The sequence below is a fragment of the Lepidochelys olivacea genome (genome assembly GCF_965140295.1).
Source record: "Lepidochelys olivacea isolate rLepOli2 genome assembly, chromosome: 6".
In the NCBI taxonomy this organism is placed as follows: Eukaryota; Metazoa; Chordata; order Testudines; family Cheloniidae; genus Lepidochelys; species Lepidochelys olivacea.
The window spans coordinates 104,776,707-104,796,697 of NC_140416.1; the positions used below are offsets into that span (position 1 = coordinate 104,776,707).

Sequence of the window (19,991 nt, forward strand, 5' to 3'; positions counted from 1 at the left end):
GAGACTAACCAATTTATTTGAGCATAAGCTTTTGTGAACTACAGCTCACTTCATCGGTTGCATCTAAGGTGCCACAAGTACTCCTTTTCTTTTTGCGAATACAGACTAACACGGCTGCTACTCTGAAACCTGTCATATATAATTGAAGACTCACTCAGTGAGACCTGATTTGCATACATGTGCAATCACTCATTTTGCAAGTGCAAATGGATGTGCCTGCAAGTACTGCTGGAGCAATCAGGGAAGCCCACTAAAAAGTTGGCCCCAGAAACACAAACACCCCAGGAGATTGTGTTGTCTCAGCGCTAGCAACTAAATTAAATCTGCATTTACCACATTACGCAGCAATTAATGAAACTCTGCAAATGCATGCCATAAACCCAAGGCACGACAAAGGGAAAATAACCCCAAAAACCACCACCACCACCTTCTTAGCTTCAGTTGATTCATTCAGAAATGGAAAGTGAAATTTCACAGTTCAACTTTAACACATCATCACCCCCCACCAAGTGGCAGCTCCAAGAGATCTCGCTGAAAATGTTCCTCTCCTTTCAGTCTTACCTACCTTGCTGGGGGGGAAAGGGACCCATTTTGGGAGCATACCAGACCAGGAGCTATGCTAGATGCAGAAAAGCCACCTTGCTGAACTGAAAGCCCTGCTCAATGGGGCTCAGGCAGGATCCAAAATGAGGAGAGATGGGGGACATCTATTTGAGCCTATGTCCATTTATTTCTGTATTATTAGGCTGCTCACAAGATTTAGTCCTTACATTGATATACAAAAGGCCTACAGACTGAGACTCCTTGAAGATCAGAAACAAGGTTGCTATATTTCAGAGTAGCAGCCGTGTTACTCTGTATCCGCAAAAAGAACAGGAGGACTTGGTGAGCTGCAGCTCACTTCATCGGATGCATCACAAAAAAGCTTATGCTCAAATACATTTTTTAGTCTCTAAGGTGCCACAAGTCCTCCTGTTCTTTTTAAGGTTGCTATAGTTGATCTCAAAAATTCTCTAGGTCCTTCAATATAAATATCATCGTTAGCATCTACTTGATGAATCTGTGGAAGCCCCATTCGGAGCTGGGACGCGCACATGCCTTTCTTTGCTATGCGAGCACAGAAGGGTTGAGCTTGAAACGAAGAGCAAGCGCAATGTGTATTCCGAGCATGACATGACTCTGAGCTGACATTTTCCCCTCCCTTCCAAGCCCCTTTCTCTCTTACTGTAGATAGTCATGCCCGTAGCACACTCCTGCCTCTGCTATGGAGTGCACATAAAGAGGACCAATTTGTCTCGTGATAGCATCATCCGAAGACACCCATCTCTTAGGAGGGGAGATGGGTCAACAACCAATTACAGGGGCTTTTTTTTTTTTTTTTTTTTACCAACTTTAGCCCTTTTTTTTTTTTTTTTGCCATCCTGCTGTTCAATGCATCAGTCCCCAGTCCCCAGTCCCATTATCTCCTCTCCTTTCTCTGAGTAGAGCATCTTGGAATATGCCTGTTTATTTGGAATTGCTCTGAATAGTTATCTTCCCGGTTCATCTAAACTTATGCTCAAATAAATGTCTTAGTCTCTAAGGTGCCACAAGTCCTCCTTTTCTTTTTAGTAACCGTACTGTTGCCAACCCTCCAGGATTGGCCTGGAGTCTCCCAGAATCGGCATCTATCTCCCGATGACTATTGAAACCAATCCAGGAGATTTTAATAGGATATTTTAAGAAAAATGACATTACGTCATGTTCTGGGGAAAAAATCTCCCAGAATAGCTTTAGTCAGAGCTGGCCACCCTAAGTAATGGTGGCACTTCATTAACATGTACCCACCATTCAGACAGATTGCAGGATTTAAAAAAAAAAAAAAAACTACAAAACCTGCATCTCCTGCACATTTAGATGGCCACACTTTCGTACTAACCTAAGTCACGTTATGCTCCTTTCCAGCTGTGCAAAGCTGCATGCCTGCCACAGGATACAAACACGAGAACACGTATCCCACAGAGGGAAGTACGGAATGGAAAGTATGGAAAGAAAGTTTATGTCTTGAATAGAAGACTATTACTGTATGCTGCTAATCTCTTCACTGCTGTTACTGAAGGAAGTGAGCCACTGGTCCTTGGTATTAGCAAGTGAAAACAAGACCCATCTTCCATCTCAGATACAGAGGGACTTTATTGCAGATGCTAATCTCCTTTGGCATTATTTAATTTGCCTCCCATTAATCATACTGAGCAGCTGGCCATGTAAATATTGAAATCCATGAATTAACCATTGGGTCTGTCCAGGAGGCAGGCAGAGCCCATCTGCACAGCTCAGACACCGACTAGTCAGACAAACCATATCTTCAGGGCAGAGTTTAGTGAAATCTACTTAAGCAGCAAAAAGGGTGTATATATCCCGTTTGAGTAATAAAAAACAATTTAACTGCTTCATTGCCATACAGTCCTAAATATCCAGTCTATCCAATGGAAGGAGACCCCTCTCCCTGCAGCCATGTCCCACACTGCTCCCCATCACACGTCTGAATTGGTGTGCCAAGGAGAAGGGAGCTCTTATAGGACCGCACATAGGAGGGGGGTGAGGGAAAGCATGGACATCCTTTTGCAACTAGCTCTCCCATGCAACAGGAATGTTTGGAATTTTCCTACCTGAACAGCATTAATGTATCACAGAGTTCCACTCTCATGGAATGCCACAATGCATTCTCCTCTTGGTTACAACAATGTAAACCCAAGTAACTCCACTGTGGTCTGGATTTAGACTGGTATAACAGACCTGAGTTCAATCTACACTGTCTAAAAACATGACACTGCCATAGACTCTCACAGCACCAAAGAGGCATTGTGGTCTTTCAAAAAATCTTACAAACTGGTATTAGCATTCTAAATTCAGAGCTGTTTCAGTCAAACAACAACTAAGCGATATAGGTTGCGAAAAAAATTCTGAATACTATCGGCAGGAATATTATACCATTTTTCCATGCACAGCGTGTTAACATACTGTTAAGTGACTGACTGAAGTGGAGACTGTCAACTTGACTACTTTGAAAAAGACTAATTTTTTAATTAAAAATAAACAAATCAAGCAATCTTAAAACAATACTTCCAGATTTAAAATAAAAGAAGTTCCTTTAAAAAGATTACGGATTTTTCTGCTCTCCTTTTGATGTTTAGAAAGGTGTTTTGGCTGTGCCTGGCACCCACACCTCTGATGGTGTTGTCAGCTCTCATGAATTTTTGTCACACATGCATATTTGTTATTTTTCTTAAAGCCCCAGCTCCTGGAGTCAGGTGGTTAAAAGCTTTCATTTAAAATAAATAAAGCAGAGAGAAGGTGGAAAATGTGAAACACTAAATACTCAAAAAAACAGAAGGCAAATAAAAATGTTATTTTTAAGTTTTCAGTCAATCTCATGTTTGGGGGGGTGGAGGCTAATTTTGGAATGCTTGGGGATGGCAAATACTGCAGTAGATAGTCTCAGGGCCATCTCTCCTCAACTCTCCCCTTTCCTCTCTGCACGTACCACTGTATATTTTCGTTTTGGTTTTGCAGCTACTAGTAAACAGCCTCTTGAGAGACCTGGGGAAGACTGAATGCAAGAGTTCCCCCCGGAGCTGAAAATAAGCAATATCATCATACTAATACACAAGGCAGGAAGTGAACTATCTGCAAAGTGCTGTCAGAAAGCTCAAAGCCACAACAGATGGATTTCTCTCATCTCTTTCAGTTCTGAAAGGTTAATTATGACAACAGTAGATACAAAAGATGTCAGATGGAAATGTGATTTCCAAGTTGTTGGTAAAATTGAGCAAATTCTGTCTTGGGACAGCTCTTTTGGGACACTGAGGGGAGACACAGCACCTGCTGTTCATAGACTTCAAAATAACTGTTGATAAAGGCCTACTACCTTTAAAATATATTAGCTTATCCTCAGTTGCTTGTAACACACACTCTGAAGTTTTAAAATAGCATTCCCTGCACTGCAAATTCTGTCACTCTCCTGAATATCCTTTTACTTAATTTTCTCTCCTTCACCTGCTATTGTTGTGGCAGTGAAAAGGCTGCCTTGGTTTTCTCTCTGTTCAATAGCATCATGGTGTTATCAACGTCATCAGCTGGAATGCACTTCCTTCTGTCATGCTCTTCGTTCATTGCTCCTCATGTATAAAAAGGTACTGGGGGTTCATTCGGCAAGTGCTGCCATAGAGCGGAGGCAATCAGTGGACCCAATGGGCTACTTCCCTGTCCTCAGATCCACTCAGAAGGCTCCCATTAAGTCAGCCGGTTATTGAATGCATGTATGGGAGGATCTTTAGTGGTATGATCCCCTTAAAATAAGATGTTATTTAATAGCTGACCTTGCAGAAATTCCCCTGCATCATTAAGAATTGAACAACACATCTAATTTGTGTATTTATATGCACACGCACACACACACAGATTTACCCTCTTCCCATGCTAGCTGGGCAGCAGGTTGGTATTGTTTGGGACAGAAAGGAGGAACAGAAAGGGGAATGAAGCATTCTTTTGGGGATTGTGCCACTGCACACCAGCTCTAGGAACCATAAGGCACCATTTTGGGACGCTGCACTGAAGATCTGTAGGATGCTTAAGACAATGTGACCTGATCTCTTTCCTTCAAATACCTCCGATGCTACAATACATATGAGAATCCAGGGCCATTTATCAACTGTTTTTACAACTGTAAGAAAGGTTAATTTTAAGGACACTGGATCAGAGACTGCTCATAGAAATTAATGAATTTATATTACTACACATAACCAATTAAGTGACTAATGGAAATACCCAGGATTGTCTATAGCACCCATCACTGTGGTATTTTAAGGGCGTGTACACACACACACATACCCTTTTTGTAATAATAATGTGCCTGCCATATGGCAAAAGAAAATGCACTTTTCAGAAATATCTTTATAAGGAATGTGACATCTCTGGCTAGTACATGGTAGCAAAATCAAGGGAGATGAACCCCAGAGGCAAGGAACTTCCTCCCAGGCTCCTCTTCAGTTCAATCCGTGCAAATGTGATTTGTTACAAAATAATCATGCACTGAATAAAATTATACATTAATAAATATGCAATGTCTCATTTGGTCTTTGGAGCATCCAAAGCTACCAAGCGCGTTCCTCAGGTGGAGGATGGGGGAAGTGTAAACATGTGAACCGCTCCGAATAATGAATAAGTAGCCGCGGACCTAAGGTTTGCATGGAGCTGGTAACTTCATCAGACAAAAACAAACTTACTACAGAAAGGAGCCATATCTGTGTGCAGCAGGCTTAAACATGTGATCGACTTCATGAGAAGAATATGACAGACGTTGGTCAAAACTGTAAAGAAAGCCCATGTCCTGAGAAGTCTCTTGCTCAAGACCAGATCAATAATGAAAATCAGATTTTGGAATGTGGGAACAATGTACAAAGCTATTAAAACTGCCCAAGTAATTAATTGGAATCAGGGAGTATAAATTGAGAGGTTCAAACAAATTACACTATGTAGAGAAACATATAAAATCATTGCCATTCCTGGATTGTGGATGGTAGACTGAAGCTGGCAATCCTAATCTCAAATGAGGCAGGGCAGGCACTGGCTGAGTGGGAATCAGGCGATGAAAGAATCATTAAAGCTTGGTTTCAGACAAGATTCTTCAAACTAACAGTCATACAGTGCTATGCACCAACCAACAAAAAAGCCAGATGAAGGAAAATAATGCTTTTTATGATTTGTTACAGGATGTGTTAGCCAAGGTCCCAAAACATAATATCATAGTGACTAGAGGTGGTTTTAAATGCAAAGGTTGGAAATAACAGTGATGGGTTAGATAAAGTTAAGACAGAGTCCGTCTGAGCAAAAATCACATTGGGGAAGAAAACTACTAGAGGCCCCCCCTGTGATAGTGCTTGGGGTGTGCTATAATGTTTAATGTTTTCAATGAAGTAAATACTAATGGAAACTGGGTGATCATGGGAGACTAACTTCCCAGATATAGACTGGAGGACAAGTGCTAGTAATAATAATAGGGCTCAGATTTTCCTAGATGCGATAGCTGATGGATTCCTTCATCAAGTAGTTGCTGAACCGACAAGAGGGGATGCCATTTTAGATTTGGTTTTGGTGAGTAGTGAGCACCTCATAGAAGAAATGGTTGTAGGGGACAACCTTGGTTCAAGTGATCAAGAGTTATCAGTTCAAAATGAACGGAAGAAAAACAAAAATAAAACTACGACTAGGGTTTTTGATTTCAAAAGGGCTGACTTTCAAAAATTAAGGAAATTAGTTAGGGAAGTGGATTGGACTGAAGAATTTATGGATCTAAAGGTGGAGGAGGCCTGGGATTACTTCAAGTCAAAGCTGCAGAAGCTTGCATCCCAAGAAAGGGGAAAAAATTCAAAGGCAGGAGTTGTAGACTAAGCTGGATGAGCAAGCACCTCAGAGAGGTGATTAAGAAAAAGCAGAAAGCATACAGGGGGTAGAAGATGGGAGGGATCAGCAAGGAAAGCTACCTTATTGAGGTCAGAACATGTAGGGATAAAGTGAGACAGGCTAAAAGTCAAGTAGAGTTGGACCTTGAAAAGGGAATTAAAACCAATAGTAAAAGGTTCTGTAGCCATATAAATAAAAAGACGACAAAGAAAGAAGAAGTGGGACCACTCAACCCTGAGGATGGAGTGGAGGTTAAGGATAATCTAGGCATGGCCCAATACCTAAACAAATACTTTGCCTCAGTCTTTAATGAGGCTAATGAGGATCTTAGACATAATGGTAGCATGACAAATGGGAATGAGGATATGGAGGTAGATATTACCATATCTGAGGTAGAAGCGAAACTCGAACTGCTTAATGGGGACTAAATCGGGGGACCCAGATAATCTTCATCCAAGAATATTAAAGTAATTGGCTCATCAAATTGCAAGCCCATTAGCAAGAATTTTTAATGAATCTGTAAACTCCGGGGTTGTACCATATGACTGGAGAATTTCTAACACAGTTCCTATTTTTAAGGAAGGAAAAAAAGTGATCTGGGTAACTACAGGCCTGTTAGTTTGACATCTGTAGTATGCAAGGTCTTGTAAAAAAAATTGAAGAAGAAAGTAGTTAAGGACATTGAGGTCAATGGTAAATGGGACAAAATACAACATGGTTTTACAAAAGGTAGATCATGCCAAACCAACCTGATCTCCTTCTTTGAGAAAGTAATAGATTTTTTAGACAAAGGAAACGCAGTGCATCTAATTTACCTAGATTTCAGTAAGGTGTTTGATACTGTGCCACATGGGGAATTATTAGTTAAACTGGAAAAGATGGGGATCAATATGAAAACTGAAAGGTGGATAAGGAATTGGTTAAAAGGGAGATTACAGCGGGTCATACTGAAAGGTGAACTATCAGGCTGGAGGGATGTTACCAGTGGAGTTCCTCAGGGATCGGTTTTGGGACCAATCTTATTTAATCTTTTTATTACTGACCTTGGCACAAAAAGTGGGAGTGTGCAAATAAAGTTTGCAGATGATACAAAGCTGGGAGGTATTGCCAATTTAGAGAAGGACCAGGATATCATACAGGAGGATCTGTATGACCTTGTAAACTGGAGTAATAGGATGAAATTTAATAGTGAGAAGTGTAAGATGATGCATTTAGGGATTAATAACAAGATTTTTAGTTGTAAGCTGGGGACGCATCAATTAGAAGTAACAGAGGAGGAGAAGGACCTTGGAGTATTGGTTGACCACAGGAAGACTATGAGCCGCCAATGTGATATGGCCGTGAAAAAAGCTAATGGGGTCTTGGGATGCATCAGGTGAGGTCTTTCCAGTAGAGATAAGGAGGCATTAGTACCGTTATACAAGGCACTGGTGAGACCTCATCTGGACTACTGTGTGCAGTTCTGGTCTCCCATGTTTAAGAAGGATAAATTCAAACTGGAACAGGTACAGAGAAGGGCTACTAAGATGATCCGAGGAATGGAAAACCTGACTTATAAAAGGAGACTCAAGGAGCTTGGCTTGTTTAGCCTAACCAAAAGAAGGCTGAGGGGAGATATGATTGCTCTCTATAAATATATCAGAGGGATAAATACCGGAGAGGGAGAGGAATTATTTAAGCTTAGTACCAATGTGGACCCAAAAACAAATGGATATAAACTGGCCATCAGGAAGTTTAGACTTGAAATTAGATGAAGGTTTCTAATCATCAGAGGAGTGAAGTTCTGGAACAGCCTTCCAAGGGAAGCAGTGGGGACAAAAGACCTATCTGGCTTCAAGATTAACTCGATAAGTTTATGGAGGAAAAGGTATGATGGCATAACATGATTTTGGCAATTAATTGATCTTTAACTATTCTGGTAAATAGGCCCAATGGCCTGTGTTGGAATGTTAGATGGGGTGGGACCTGAGTTACTAGAGAGAATTCTTTCCTGGGTATCTGGCTGATGAATCTTGCCCACATGCTCAGGGTTCAGCTGATCGCCATATTTGGGGTCGGGAAGGAATTTTCCTCCAGGGCAGATTGGAAGAGGCCCTGGGAGTCTTTCACCTTCCTCTGCTGCATGAGGCACAGGTCACTTGCTGGAGGATTCTCTGCACCTTGAAGTCTTTAAACCATGATTTGAGGACTTCAGTAGCTCAGACATAGGCGAGAGGTTTATTGCAGGCGTGGGTGAGTGAGATTTGGTGGCCTCCATTATGCAGGAGGTCAGACTAGATGATCATAATAGTCCCTTCTGACCTTAATATCTATGAATCTATGAAAGTTATGGGCAAGTGTGACAGGGGTTTTGACATCAATCAAAATAGTGAATGATCAATAGAAATTTGTAGTGTGAACAACCTAGTGTTAGGTGGAACAATATTTCCTCATAAAGAAATCCATGAAGTAACATGGAACTCCCCAGACAGTGCTACCAAGAATCAGACAGACCACTTCTGCATTTCAAGAACCTTGCACAGCTCTTTGGCAGATGTACGTGCACAGGGGAGCAAATGTGGGCAGTGACCATAACTGTTGTATTGCTCACTTGAAGATCAAGTTAAAGAGGATGTCGAGGATTAAAAGAAGACCGTGCATAAACAGCACACAATTAAAACACCTAAAGACAAAAAGTGCTTTTCAGCTTGAACTGAAGAACAGGATCAGTGTTCTAACTGAATTAACCAAAGAGAACCAAGACATTGATACTCTGTGGGAAATCGTCAAAGGGTGCTATCTAGAAAATGCAAAGATAGTTTAAATAACAACAAAATCTAAAAGGGAAGAATGGATTAGCAATGCTACTTGGGCAGCAGTGGAAAAGAGAAGTAGAAAGCAAAAACTCATGAATGGTAAGACACGTGAAGAGACAAGCAATTGGCAAAAAGAATACAGAGTTCTACATAGAGAGGTAAAAAGGAGGAGTGCTACAAGAGATAAAAGGGCATATACTGATAGAAAATGTCAAGAGGCTTAAGATGCTAGCCAAAGAGCTGACTTTACATCCTTATGTAAGACAATCAAACAGCTAACAGGAACTTTAGCACTACTGCAGGTGCTATTAAAAGTGCAAATGGAAAGACCAGAAGAGGAAAAAGGGAAAGATTTGTGGTACATTTTTTAAATAGACCAAGCCCAAATGACTTACTATAAATACGTGATGAACACCTAGCACTAGAGCTTCATATTGATTAAGAAGATATTGCAATGGAAGAAGTTAAAAAAGCCATCAGTAAACTGAAAATGGGAAAGCAGCTGGAGAGGATAACATAGCTGGAGAAATGGTTAAAGCAAGTGATGAAACAGCCCTCCAAAACCACAAGGAAAGTCTGGATAGAATATGGAACGACTAAAAGAACCCAACCCAGTGGAAGAAAGCCCTTATAGGAAAATTGCTAAAGAAGGGTGACCTTACAAACTGCAATAACTGTAGCGAAAACACATGACTCTCAGTGCCTGTGAAAATCATGTACATCATCATCCTGAAACATATCAAGAAACAAAACAGATCTACAACTTAGACAGGAACAAGCAGGTTTTAGACCACTGAGATCATGTGCAGACCATACTGGCATTATAGAACAAAGTGTGAGGTGGCAAGTACCACTTGTGATAAATTTTGTAGATTTCCAGAAGGCTTTTGACACTGTACCCAGAGATGGTCTTTAGAGAATTAGGGCATATTATGGAATACCAACTAAATAATTAGAATAATCAAGGATCTATAGGTTAATGCCAATGATAAAACACAATTGAATGACCTCATTTTTGCTGATGACATGTCCTGCTTAGTTCAACACATCCCTTAATGGAAGAAAAGACATTGCTTTTGGCAGACACAGGAAAACAAGGTGGTTTGTCCATCAACAAAGGAAAGACAAAATATATGGCTATCAATGTCCCAAAAATAACCATTAGAGTGGACAAAAACATTTCAAGTCATTCATTTTACCAATCTAAGGAGTGAGAGGTACAATGATGGTGATAAGTCGCTAGATGTCAAGCAACGAACATCAAAAGCAGCAAAAAACTGTTATAACCTTGAAAAGATTTGGAAAAGTAGCATGACTGGCACTGGCAAAAATATGAATGTTTAACATGTGCATCATGTCTGTCCTCCTTTATGGCCAAGAATCATGGAAATCTACAACAGAAATTGATAAGAAGATCAACTCATTCCCAAATAAATGCCTGCAAAAGATCTTCAGAGTCCATTGGAAAGAGTTTCTTGCAACATCAGAAATTCTAACTAGAGCAAACCAACCTAAAGCTTGGATTGCTCCCGCAGAGTTCATCACTAAAAAGGAGCGGTGCGTGGCCAAGGTACGGGGATTTGTGCCATCCTAGGGGAAGGTGGCTTCCCTGGCATATGTCAGGGTGGGCCATCAGGTGCAGTGGGTACCACAGTGTGCTGCTACAGCTGGACGGCAGCAGGGCCACCTACTTAACTACCCCAAATTATGTTATCCTTGGGTCACTTCCTATCAGTCTGGAGCTCTTTAGTTTGGGACATGGTCAAGGGCCTAGCAGACTCTTCTCAGCATCCAGTTCAGTTAATCAGCTTCCGGGTTTTCAACTCCCAAAGAGCGGGGAGAACCCAAGTCCTGTGCTAGTAAAGCTAGTTGCCACTCCCTACATAGCGTTGCTTCCTAGTGTCACATGCAGTTCATTCCCCCTCCTCCTGAGCTACCAATGCCTTTTGAAAATGTTCCTCCACTAGAAATATGCCTTGCACCTGTTGAGGGTGGGCCCCTATAGCCCAGTTGCTCTACTCCCTACCCTGGTTCAGCATGAGGCCTGTACACCACATCACACAGTATCCTTCCAGGCATCAAAGTTAGGCTGACTGGTCTATAATTTCACAGGTCCTCTTAGGTCCCATTTTTAAAGATAGGTACTATGTTTGCCCTTCTCCAGTCTTCTGGGACTTCACCTAACCTCCACGAGCTCTCAAAGATAATTGTTAATGGTTCTAAGATTCAACTAGCTTCAGCTAGTTTCTTAATTACCTTAGGATGAATTTCATCAGACCCTGCCGCCTTGAATATATCTAACTTATCTAAATATTCTCTAACCTGTTATCCTCCTATTTGGGCTTGCATTCCTTCCCCCTTGTGGTTAACATTACTTGTGTTGAGTATCTGGTCACCATTACCTTTTTCAGTAAAGACGGAAACAAAATAGCCATTGAACACCTCAGCTTCTTGATGTCCACAGTTATTAGCTCTCCTTCCCCACTAAGTAGGGGACCTATACTTTCCTTCATCTTTCTCTTGATTTTTATGTATTTAAAGAACCTCTTCTTAATGCCTTTTACATCCCTTGCTCAGTGTAACTCTTTTTGTGCCTTAGCCTTTCTGATTTTGTCCCTACATGATTGTGCTATTCTTTTGTACTCCTCCTTAGCAATTTGTCCACGTTTCTACTTTTTTATAGGATTCCTTTTTAATTTTCAGGTCATTAAAGAGCTCCTAATGGAGTCATATTTGCCTCTTATTAGTCTTCCTATTTTTCCTTCGCATTGGGGATAGTTTGTAGTTGTACCTTTAATATTGTCTCCTTGAGAAGCTGTTAGCTCTCCAAAAATCCTTTTTCCCTCTGATTTCTTCCCATGGGAATTTACCAGCCAGTTCTCTGAGTTTGTTAAAATCTGCTTTCTTTAAGTCCATTGTCCTTATTTGGCTGCGCTCACTCCTTCCTTTCCCTAGAATTATGACAACTATCATTTCATGATCACTTTCATCCGAATTGCTTTTTACCTTCAGATTCAATACTAATTCTTTCCTGTTAGTCGGAATCAAGTGTAAAACAGCTGTCTCCCTGGTTACAGTCTCCATTTCCTGGAACAAAAAGTTGTCCACAATACATTCCAAGAACTTACTGGAAATTTTGTGTTTTGCCATATTACTTTTTCAACAGATGTCTGGGTAGGTAAAGTCCCCTATTACTACTACTGCAGAATATACATGTATACTTATACACACACACACAGATACACTAACACATTTTATTTTATTGCCAGATTCCTAAAAAAGCTCAAAATAATTACAGTGATTTAGGAATTTTATTCTAATTCTGAAAGAACCTCTACAAATTGATATAATTTCCTAATATTTTATACTTTCCCAGATTCAACACAATCAAAATTATAGAAGGGGGGTGTAACGGGTTATACCAGACCCTCTGAGGCCCCAGCTGGAGGCCTCGTGGTATTGCCACAGCCCACCCCAAAAAAGGGCAGTGGAGAGGGTCTTCTAAGCTGCCTAGAGTGTCTGTGTGGGACACAGCCAATCAGGGCCCAGAAGCCTAGTATAAGAAGAGCTGCAGGGCCAGCAGGAGTTCAGTTCCTTGCTGGAGCTGTAGGAGTGTGGATGTATGTGGCTTGCTGACAGAGCTACAGAACCCTGGACAGGACAGGACAGGACAGGACAGGACAGGACAGGACAGGACAGGACAGGACAGCCAGAAGTCGGGGAGAGAGAGAAAGAGCCTTGAGCTGGTTGCTGGGACTCCATTAGGACAAGGCCCTGAGGTAAGGATGAAGATGGCGTGGTGCTATGGGAAAGTAGCCTAGACACTGAGGCACCCCAGAGGGGTAACTGAACTCTAGTGGCCCAGCTGGAGAGCTGTAGCCAGGAACCCCAAGCGGGTGAAGACATTGTCTCCAGAGAGGGAGCCCTGGGGCACCGCTCTATCCCTGAGCAGGGACAATCTGAGAGAGAGAGTGTGCAGACACACACACTTGGCCAAGGGGTGCTCATGAGAGGCGAGTGTACGCCACTACAGGGAGGTAAGTCTTTTTTATTACTGTGGCATTTGCTCTGAATAGCAAAATGATACCTCTGAGAAGGCTGTAAAATACATAGCAAACCCCAATAACTGGCCCCTCCAGTAAATTGGGGTCTGAAGTTGCTGGGGTGAAGACACCTGAATTTGTAGAAATGTGAGTCTAGACTGGTATTAAGTCACCTCTTCTTTTCTTAGGTATTCATTTGTAAAAAGCAACATGAAAGAGGCCTGGATGCTTGAGTGCTATGTACTCATGCTACAGAGCTCTGAAGCAGTGTTCTCTTATCATTTAAAAGGCAAGGACTGCATCCAGAATCTAATATTCAAGACTCAGAAACAGCCAGTACATGCTCGGTAGGCCGTACCAGCACTTTTCTAAAATGACTCGCTTGTTCTCAAGGATCTCAGCTTTCATTTTAATAAAAAGCAAGTCTAGCTGTTATGGTTGGGAAGAAAACCTTAAAAAATGTGATCCAAATGTACCTGAAAAAGAGATAAGTTTGCAAAGGCATAGAACAACAGCTCTGAGGGGTGTGAACTGCCCCATTCATCTCAGTGAGGTGTGAACTCAGATGCCCAGTGATTATAATTTCAATGTAATATTGTTAATTCTTTTGTCCCCAGGTAAAAAAGGAAAGGGAGGGTCACAATCTAGTCACAAAAATGAGTGAGGTCTCATCTTGGTGCCACAGTGGTTGGCACCCTGGAGAGCACCACTTACTCTTCCCCTCCTTGCCCCACCCCCTGCAAGGATCCCAACGGCGCACAGAGACCATGCCCAGTCATTCTGAACAGCTGCACAATATGCTGAAAGTAGGCAGCGCTTCTTTGATGAGCAGACCTTGGAAGAGCACCACCACTTCTCTCCTGCCCCCGGCTTACAATTAGAAGATGCATTTCCTAGTGTTGCCAACTCTGGCGTTTTTATTGCTAGTGTCAGGAAAACTGGTGTTTTTTCTTAAAACCCCAGCTGCTAGTCATGTGGATATGTGAGAATCTCCACTTTTTTTTTAAAAAAAAAAAAAAATTATACTTCTAGCCTTTTGGTTCTGAGGAAAAACTTGAAAACCTGACCCAAGTATGGGCTAAAGGTTCAAAACCGTACATTGGGGGTTGAGATTTATAAGCATGGGCCTCTCTTGTAGTGGCATATCAGTGTTACAGGGCCTCTTCTCAATCTCCCCAAGAGACAACACCAAAAAGTAGCTTCTTGCTTCCACCAATTTAAATAGGATCCTTAAAGTTTTCCACTCTCCAATCCCAACAACACACTGGCACTTTGCTTGCTATAATTCGTCAGCTCAGCAGAGAGAGTCTACCCATGTTATGCATTACTTTCACAGATCAGGTTTTACTTACAGGAATAAGCCATTATGCTGTCCCATTACGAGAGCCATTTAGCATACTTCAAAATCTCTAGACTGAGATCCTTCTCCCTGCTCTGGCCCCTTTACTCTGGATAAAAGGGCCAGGGTGGTGTAAAGTTGCTCCTAGTACAGATACTGTGGAAGACAGGCATTGACGACGGGCCTGGAGTGGAGCTTTGGGTGGGAGGGTTGTGTTGGGCCATAGCATGCAGTGCTGCAGAGATTCTGGGAAGTGCTGCATCCCCAAGGGGAGATGCAGGAGGCTGCTGTAACTTAGACAGGCCCACAGAGCTATCTAAATTATGACAGTGCTGAGGACCAAAAGCCATCTTAGCTCCCCATCCCCTTAGGTTGTGAGTTCTGTGCAGCACCTCGCCCCTAGAGTTTATCTTTAGCTTTGGTACAAACACCTGACTCAGTGAAAGCTCATACACCAAAAACCTGCAAGTGAGATTTCACACCGTTAGAAACTGAACTGCTTAAATGCCATCTTTAGTAGCAAAAGTATAGCTAAGACTTGCTTTATGGTTATGCCTCTTCTGTCCTAGCCCTAAGAGGCAAATGTTTGTTCAGCAGGGTATTAAAGGAACACAACGATTAAGCATGTTTGTACTATCAGTTTTTAAAAAAAGAAAGATATGAGGAGTTACCACGTATGGGCAACTCAAATTACTTCTCACAATCCTAATTCATTATTAGATCAATTCTGGAGAAGACATCTGACCATAACAGATGAACTCTTGAGAAATCCCTTAACAAATGAAATAGCATTCCAAAAATTAGTGGGTGCTGTGGGACTGAAAGGAGGAGCCATGAAGATAACAGCATATTGTTTAGCTAACTCAAGACTTTTCACCTCCTTTGTCATTTTAGAGGAAGCAGAGCAGGCCCATCTTGTTACATGAACTTACTTGCTGTGCAGAGAAAGCACCAAGAACTTGAGCATTACAGATCCTGACTACTAATTGTTAGAAACCTGGCAACATGTCTTTTGTCTTATCCAATGTCAGATTTTTTGACACAGTCCATAAAAGAGTTTAAGAAAAGAAGCATCAGATTTATTTGGACCCCACTTTCTTTTCAGATAGGCACTTAGTGACAGGTTTCTGAGTTATCTGGGAAACCTCAACTAGAAAAATCCTGAGCTCAACATTTCATTGGTTAAGATCAATGTTTCCAGACTTTCCTCTGTCTCTGGAAATTTGCAACCTGTAAAATTGAATAAGTCTTGTGATAAAGGGCCCAATTTTATTCTGGTTTCAGAGTAACAGCCGTGTTAGTCTGTATTCGCAAAAAGAAAAGGAGTACTTGTGGCACCTTAGAGAGTAACCAATTTATTTTATTCTATTTCACACCATTGATTTCAGGGTTTTTGGTTCTGAAGAGATGACCTATCAACCTGCCAGACATTTGCATTCATGGCCTGAGCTTAGTCTCTCTCTCTCTCTCAGAAATTTAAGATTCTTGTCTGTATAAATACACCAGGTAGCTAAATGGGTCTTACATTTTGCATGGCATCCTGATACTGCGGCAGCGATGACAGCTGTGACTCAGAGTGGTACGGGGATAACCCTTTTCTTAGAGTCCTCAAATCCCCAGAGCTAGATTGCTGCAAAGACAAAGAGAAAATAGGACAATCTGTATTAACTAGAGGAAGGAAAATAATGCTTATTCTGCTTAGAATTCTTTATTAGCTTTTCCTTGTGACTATTTCTATTCTGTGGCCTGTTCCCATAATAACTTTTCCCTGAAATCACCGTTAAAATGACTATGATAGTTAAAATGCTTTTCCTTTCCTCAATTCCTGGAAAAACACTGTCAAGTGGTTGGAGATTAAGCATTCACAGATAGACTGGGCAGATATTTTATTCATCTAAATTTCAGATCATAAAAAAAAAAATCACATTAATATGCAGATGGGAAAATTATTCACATGAACTCTGACTTCATACCTGCAAAATAAAAAAGTATTTTTAAAAGAATAGTAGCATGCACCAATCAGAATACACTAGAAACCATTTTCTAGCTCTCCTTTTAAGACTATTGGAATTGGCTATTCCAATTGGTAATTGGAGAGTAATAAGAGTTTTTAAATATTGACATTCTCATTTATGAAAGCTCTCGCATGTGAGTGACACCATCTCTTGTTTGGCTAAGAACTTCTTGCACACACAGAGTCTTGAATAAATTCTACATGCCATACAAATAAATGTTATAAATCACACACATTCTCTGGAAAATAATACATGATCATTTTGTGGTTAATGTGGGTATTATAATGGTACTGCATAATCCCCTTATGAGGGAGTCTCAGTCTAGTTCCCTCACTTGGTGAATCTGAAATGAGATACTCTTAGAACCAGCAGAATTGTTTTTAAAAGATCCAGTATACCTGAGGATGAAATGAAGGATCTGGGATGAGAATTATATCATTTTATTAACATAAACTTGCCATTAACTTAATATATTTTAAGAGTATCATGCAATACATTGTCCTCCATTTTAAAGCTATAAAAGCATAACCTTTGAGATTTCTATGCTCCATTAAAACTTTTGACTTGCATTTGCTGCAAAAATGATATTTTCCCCTTCAAAAGAACTAAAGAAAAACCATTGGTGCAATAAACTTTAATAGAATGTCTCATAAATCAGCTCAACTGTTCAGACAACAAAAAAGCCACCCTAGTAACCCCAGGGGTTGACTATAGCCAAAACCTTGAGCACTCTTGTCACTGCAGCATTGATGGTGGCTGTAATTCCACTGCTTGGTCCCATTTTACAGCAGAGAAGTTTGGTTCCCTTAGAGCGCAAACACCATTTTCCCATTATTGACAGCAGAGATTTTTTTCTTGCAGTGATCTGTTCGGGAACTCAGTTTCTGAGCTCTCCAATACTATATTCTTCTAAAAAGATCCAGTGTGATCTAATGAGTTCACAGCTACAGCCCGCTAACCCTATTCTTTTACAAGCTGTGCAGAGATGACTAGTCTTCATGGCAGTCATCCTAAAGAACTGGATATTACTGCCGCATAGTTTAACCTGCTAGAAGTGTTTTATCCCTTTGCAGTCAGTTGCCATAGAATTATTCGCACAGATTGCGCATTGACACTTTCCTTGGAATTGTAAGATGGCATCAGAAGTGATCATTGTCTTGTTTCCCCAAATTTTGCATTTCACAAGTGAAGTGTCAAAGACAGCAATATTTTGAAACGTAGCTCACTCTTGCAGGTAACATGCACTTAGAACTGAGGGCAAGATTTACTTCACTGTATAAATGCCTGGGCTTTTTATGGGGGAAGTTTGGGGAGAAGGGTTGGATAGGTCCATGCAAATCTGATGACTAGACACCTTTGTTTAATGACAGTATCCCACAGGTCTACTGTGTAATCGTTTCTTGGCTGATTATGTTGAAACAGAGGATTTGTCCTGGCTGGCTGTGCAAGCTACAACCTGCACCTCACCTGTCACATATGAACATGTGGCTCCACCAGCCTCCATGCTGGATCCCAGCACTGTGTTATCTACCGTTGGCCTCCATTTTGCCTTGACATTCCTGGCCATGGTGTACGGTCCCCTCTTGCAGCTGAGTCAAACGCACGCATATATGCACACACGTGAACAAAAAAGGCAAATAGTACAGCAAGGAATTTTAAAGTTCTTGCTATGTGCTAGAGTGATCACAGATGCATTGGCTTTTATCCATAATGCTCCACTCCAGAAGGACAATGCAGGCCTTTCTGAGGATTAGAGTGCACGACCCAACAGGTAATTCTGCTGCATTGGAAGATTACAAACTGCGCTGATGACAACGTGCCACTTTCTGACACAAACATGGAAGGGAGCAGGTGAATATGGATAGAGATGGGCAGTTTGCGGCTATTTATTTCTATCTTTCAGCATCTCGCTCTCCAGCCTCAAGATGAGTTGTTCCCATGGAGAAGGGTCCTGGTACTTTGGACCGAGTGTTCATTTTCTCTAGCACAAGTTGCACTGACAGCAAAGTCAAAGTATCCCTGTGAATGAATCCCCCTTATCCCTGAGTGCCCCCTTAGGGCACCCAGCCACAATGCCAGGGTTAGTATCCCAGTTCCCCTTTCGGGCCCCTAAGCACTCCACAAAAGGCTCTCTTAGCTCAATAATACCTTTCCTTGAGGCTGGTTTATCAGAAAAACACAGTGCATGTATCTTTACAAAAGTCCCAAAACATGGTCCATGTATCACCCCTCAGTGCATATAGTAATTAAGATCCCACAACTTCTAGTTCATCAGCATAACACATACCATAAGCAGCATCTTCCACCACATCTGGGCTCTTCCTCAGTCCTCTCCTGTCCTTCTGCCAGGACAGCAACCCCAGACCTTCCAGCAGGGCAGGCAGGCACTGTGCCCAGATCCCAGGAAGTGGCCGGCATGTCCCCCCGGCTCCTAGGCGGAGGGAAGGCCGGGGGGAACCATGGCCAATGGGAGCTGCAGGGGCAGCGTGCGGAGACCCTGGCCATACCTCCAGCTCCTAGGAGCCACCTGAGGTCAGCGCCACCTGGAACCCACACCCTGAACCCGCTCCTATGCCCTAACCCCCTGCCCCAGCTCAGAACCCCCTCCCACATCCAAACTCCCTCCTGGAGCCCTCACCCTCTCTCGCACCCCAACCCCCTGCCCCAGCCCTGAGCCACCTCCCGCATTCATCCCCAACCTGGAGCCCGCTCCTACACCCCAAACCCATCATCCCCAGTCCCACTCCAGAGTTTGCACCCCCAGGTCGGAGCCCTTACCCCCCTGCACCTCAGCCCACAGCCCCATCCCGCATCCTTAACCCCTCATTTTTGACCCTACCCCAGAGTCTGCACCCCCAAGTCCACGCTCGGAGCCTGTACCCTCTCACACACCACAATCCCTGCCCCATCCTGGAGCCCCCTCCCACATTCCGAACCCCTTGGCCCCACCCCCATCCCCTCCTGAACCCCAAACCCCTCATCCCTGGCCCCACCCCAGAGCTCGCACCCCCAGCCAGAGCCCTCACCCCCTTCTGCACCACAACCCCCCTGCCCCAGCCCGGTGAAACTGAGCTAGGGTGGGGGAGAGCGAACGACAGAGGGAGCGGGGATGGACTGAGCAGGAGGGGGGCCTTGGGAGGGGCAAGGGTGTTCGATTTTCTGCAATTAGAAAGTTGGCAACCCTACTTGGAAGCCAGCAGGCTACCCACTCTGCTGATCTCTTGCCTTCAGCCCTCTGGCTCCCACTCTGCAGCATGGAGACATCAGCAGGAAAGCCCCTTCTCTGCTCCCGTTTAGCCCTCTCTGGTCCGTGGCACTCCAGCTTGGGAGTTAGCAGATAATGCCCTTCCCTGCTTTT

General features: G+C 42.5%; 1 protein-coding gene across 2 annotated transcripts in view; it reads right to left on the reverse strand.

Moving 5' to 3' along the window:
• CCDC85C (coiled-coil domain containing 85C) overlaps positions 1 to 19,991 on the reverse strand; it is a 161,087-nt gene that overhangs the window by 17,540 nt on the left and 123,556 nt on the right. For both annotated transcript variants that reach the window (XM_084631338.1, XM_084631337.1), the window contains one exon: positions 16,144 to 16,248. In XM_084631338.1, coding sequence (XP_084487464.1) covers positions 16,144 to 16,248 — 105 coding nt within the window. The remainder of the gene's footprint in view (positions 1 to 16,143; positions 16,249 to 19,991) is intronic.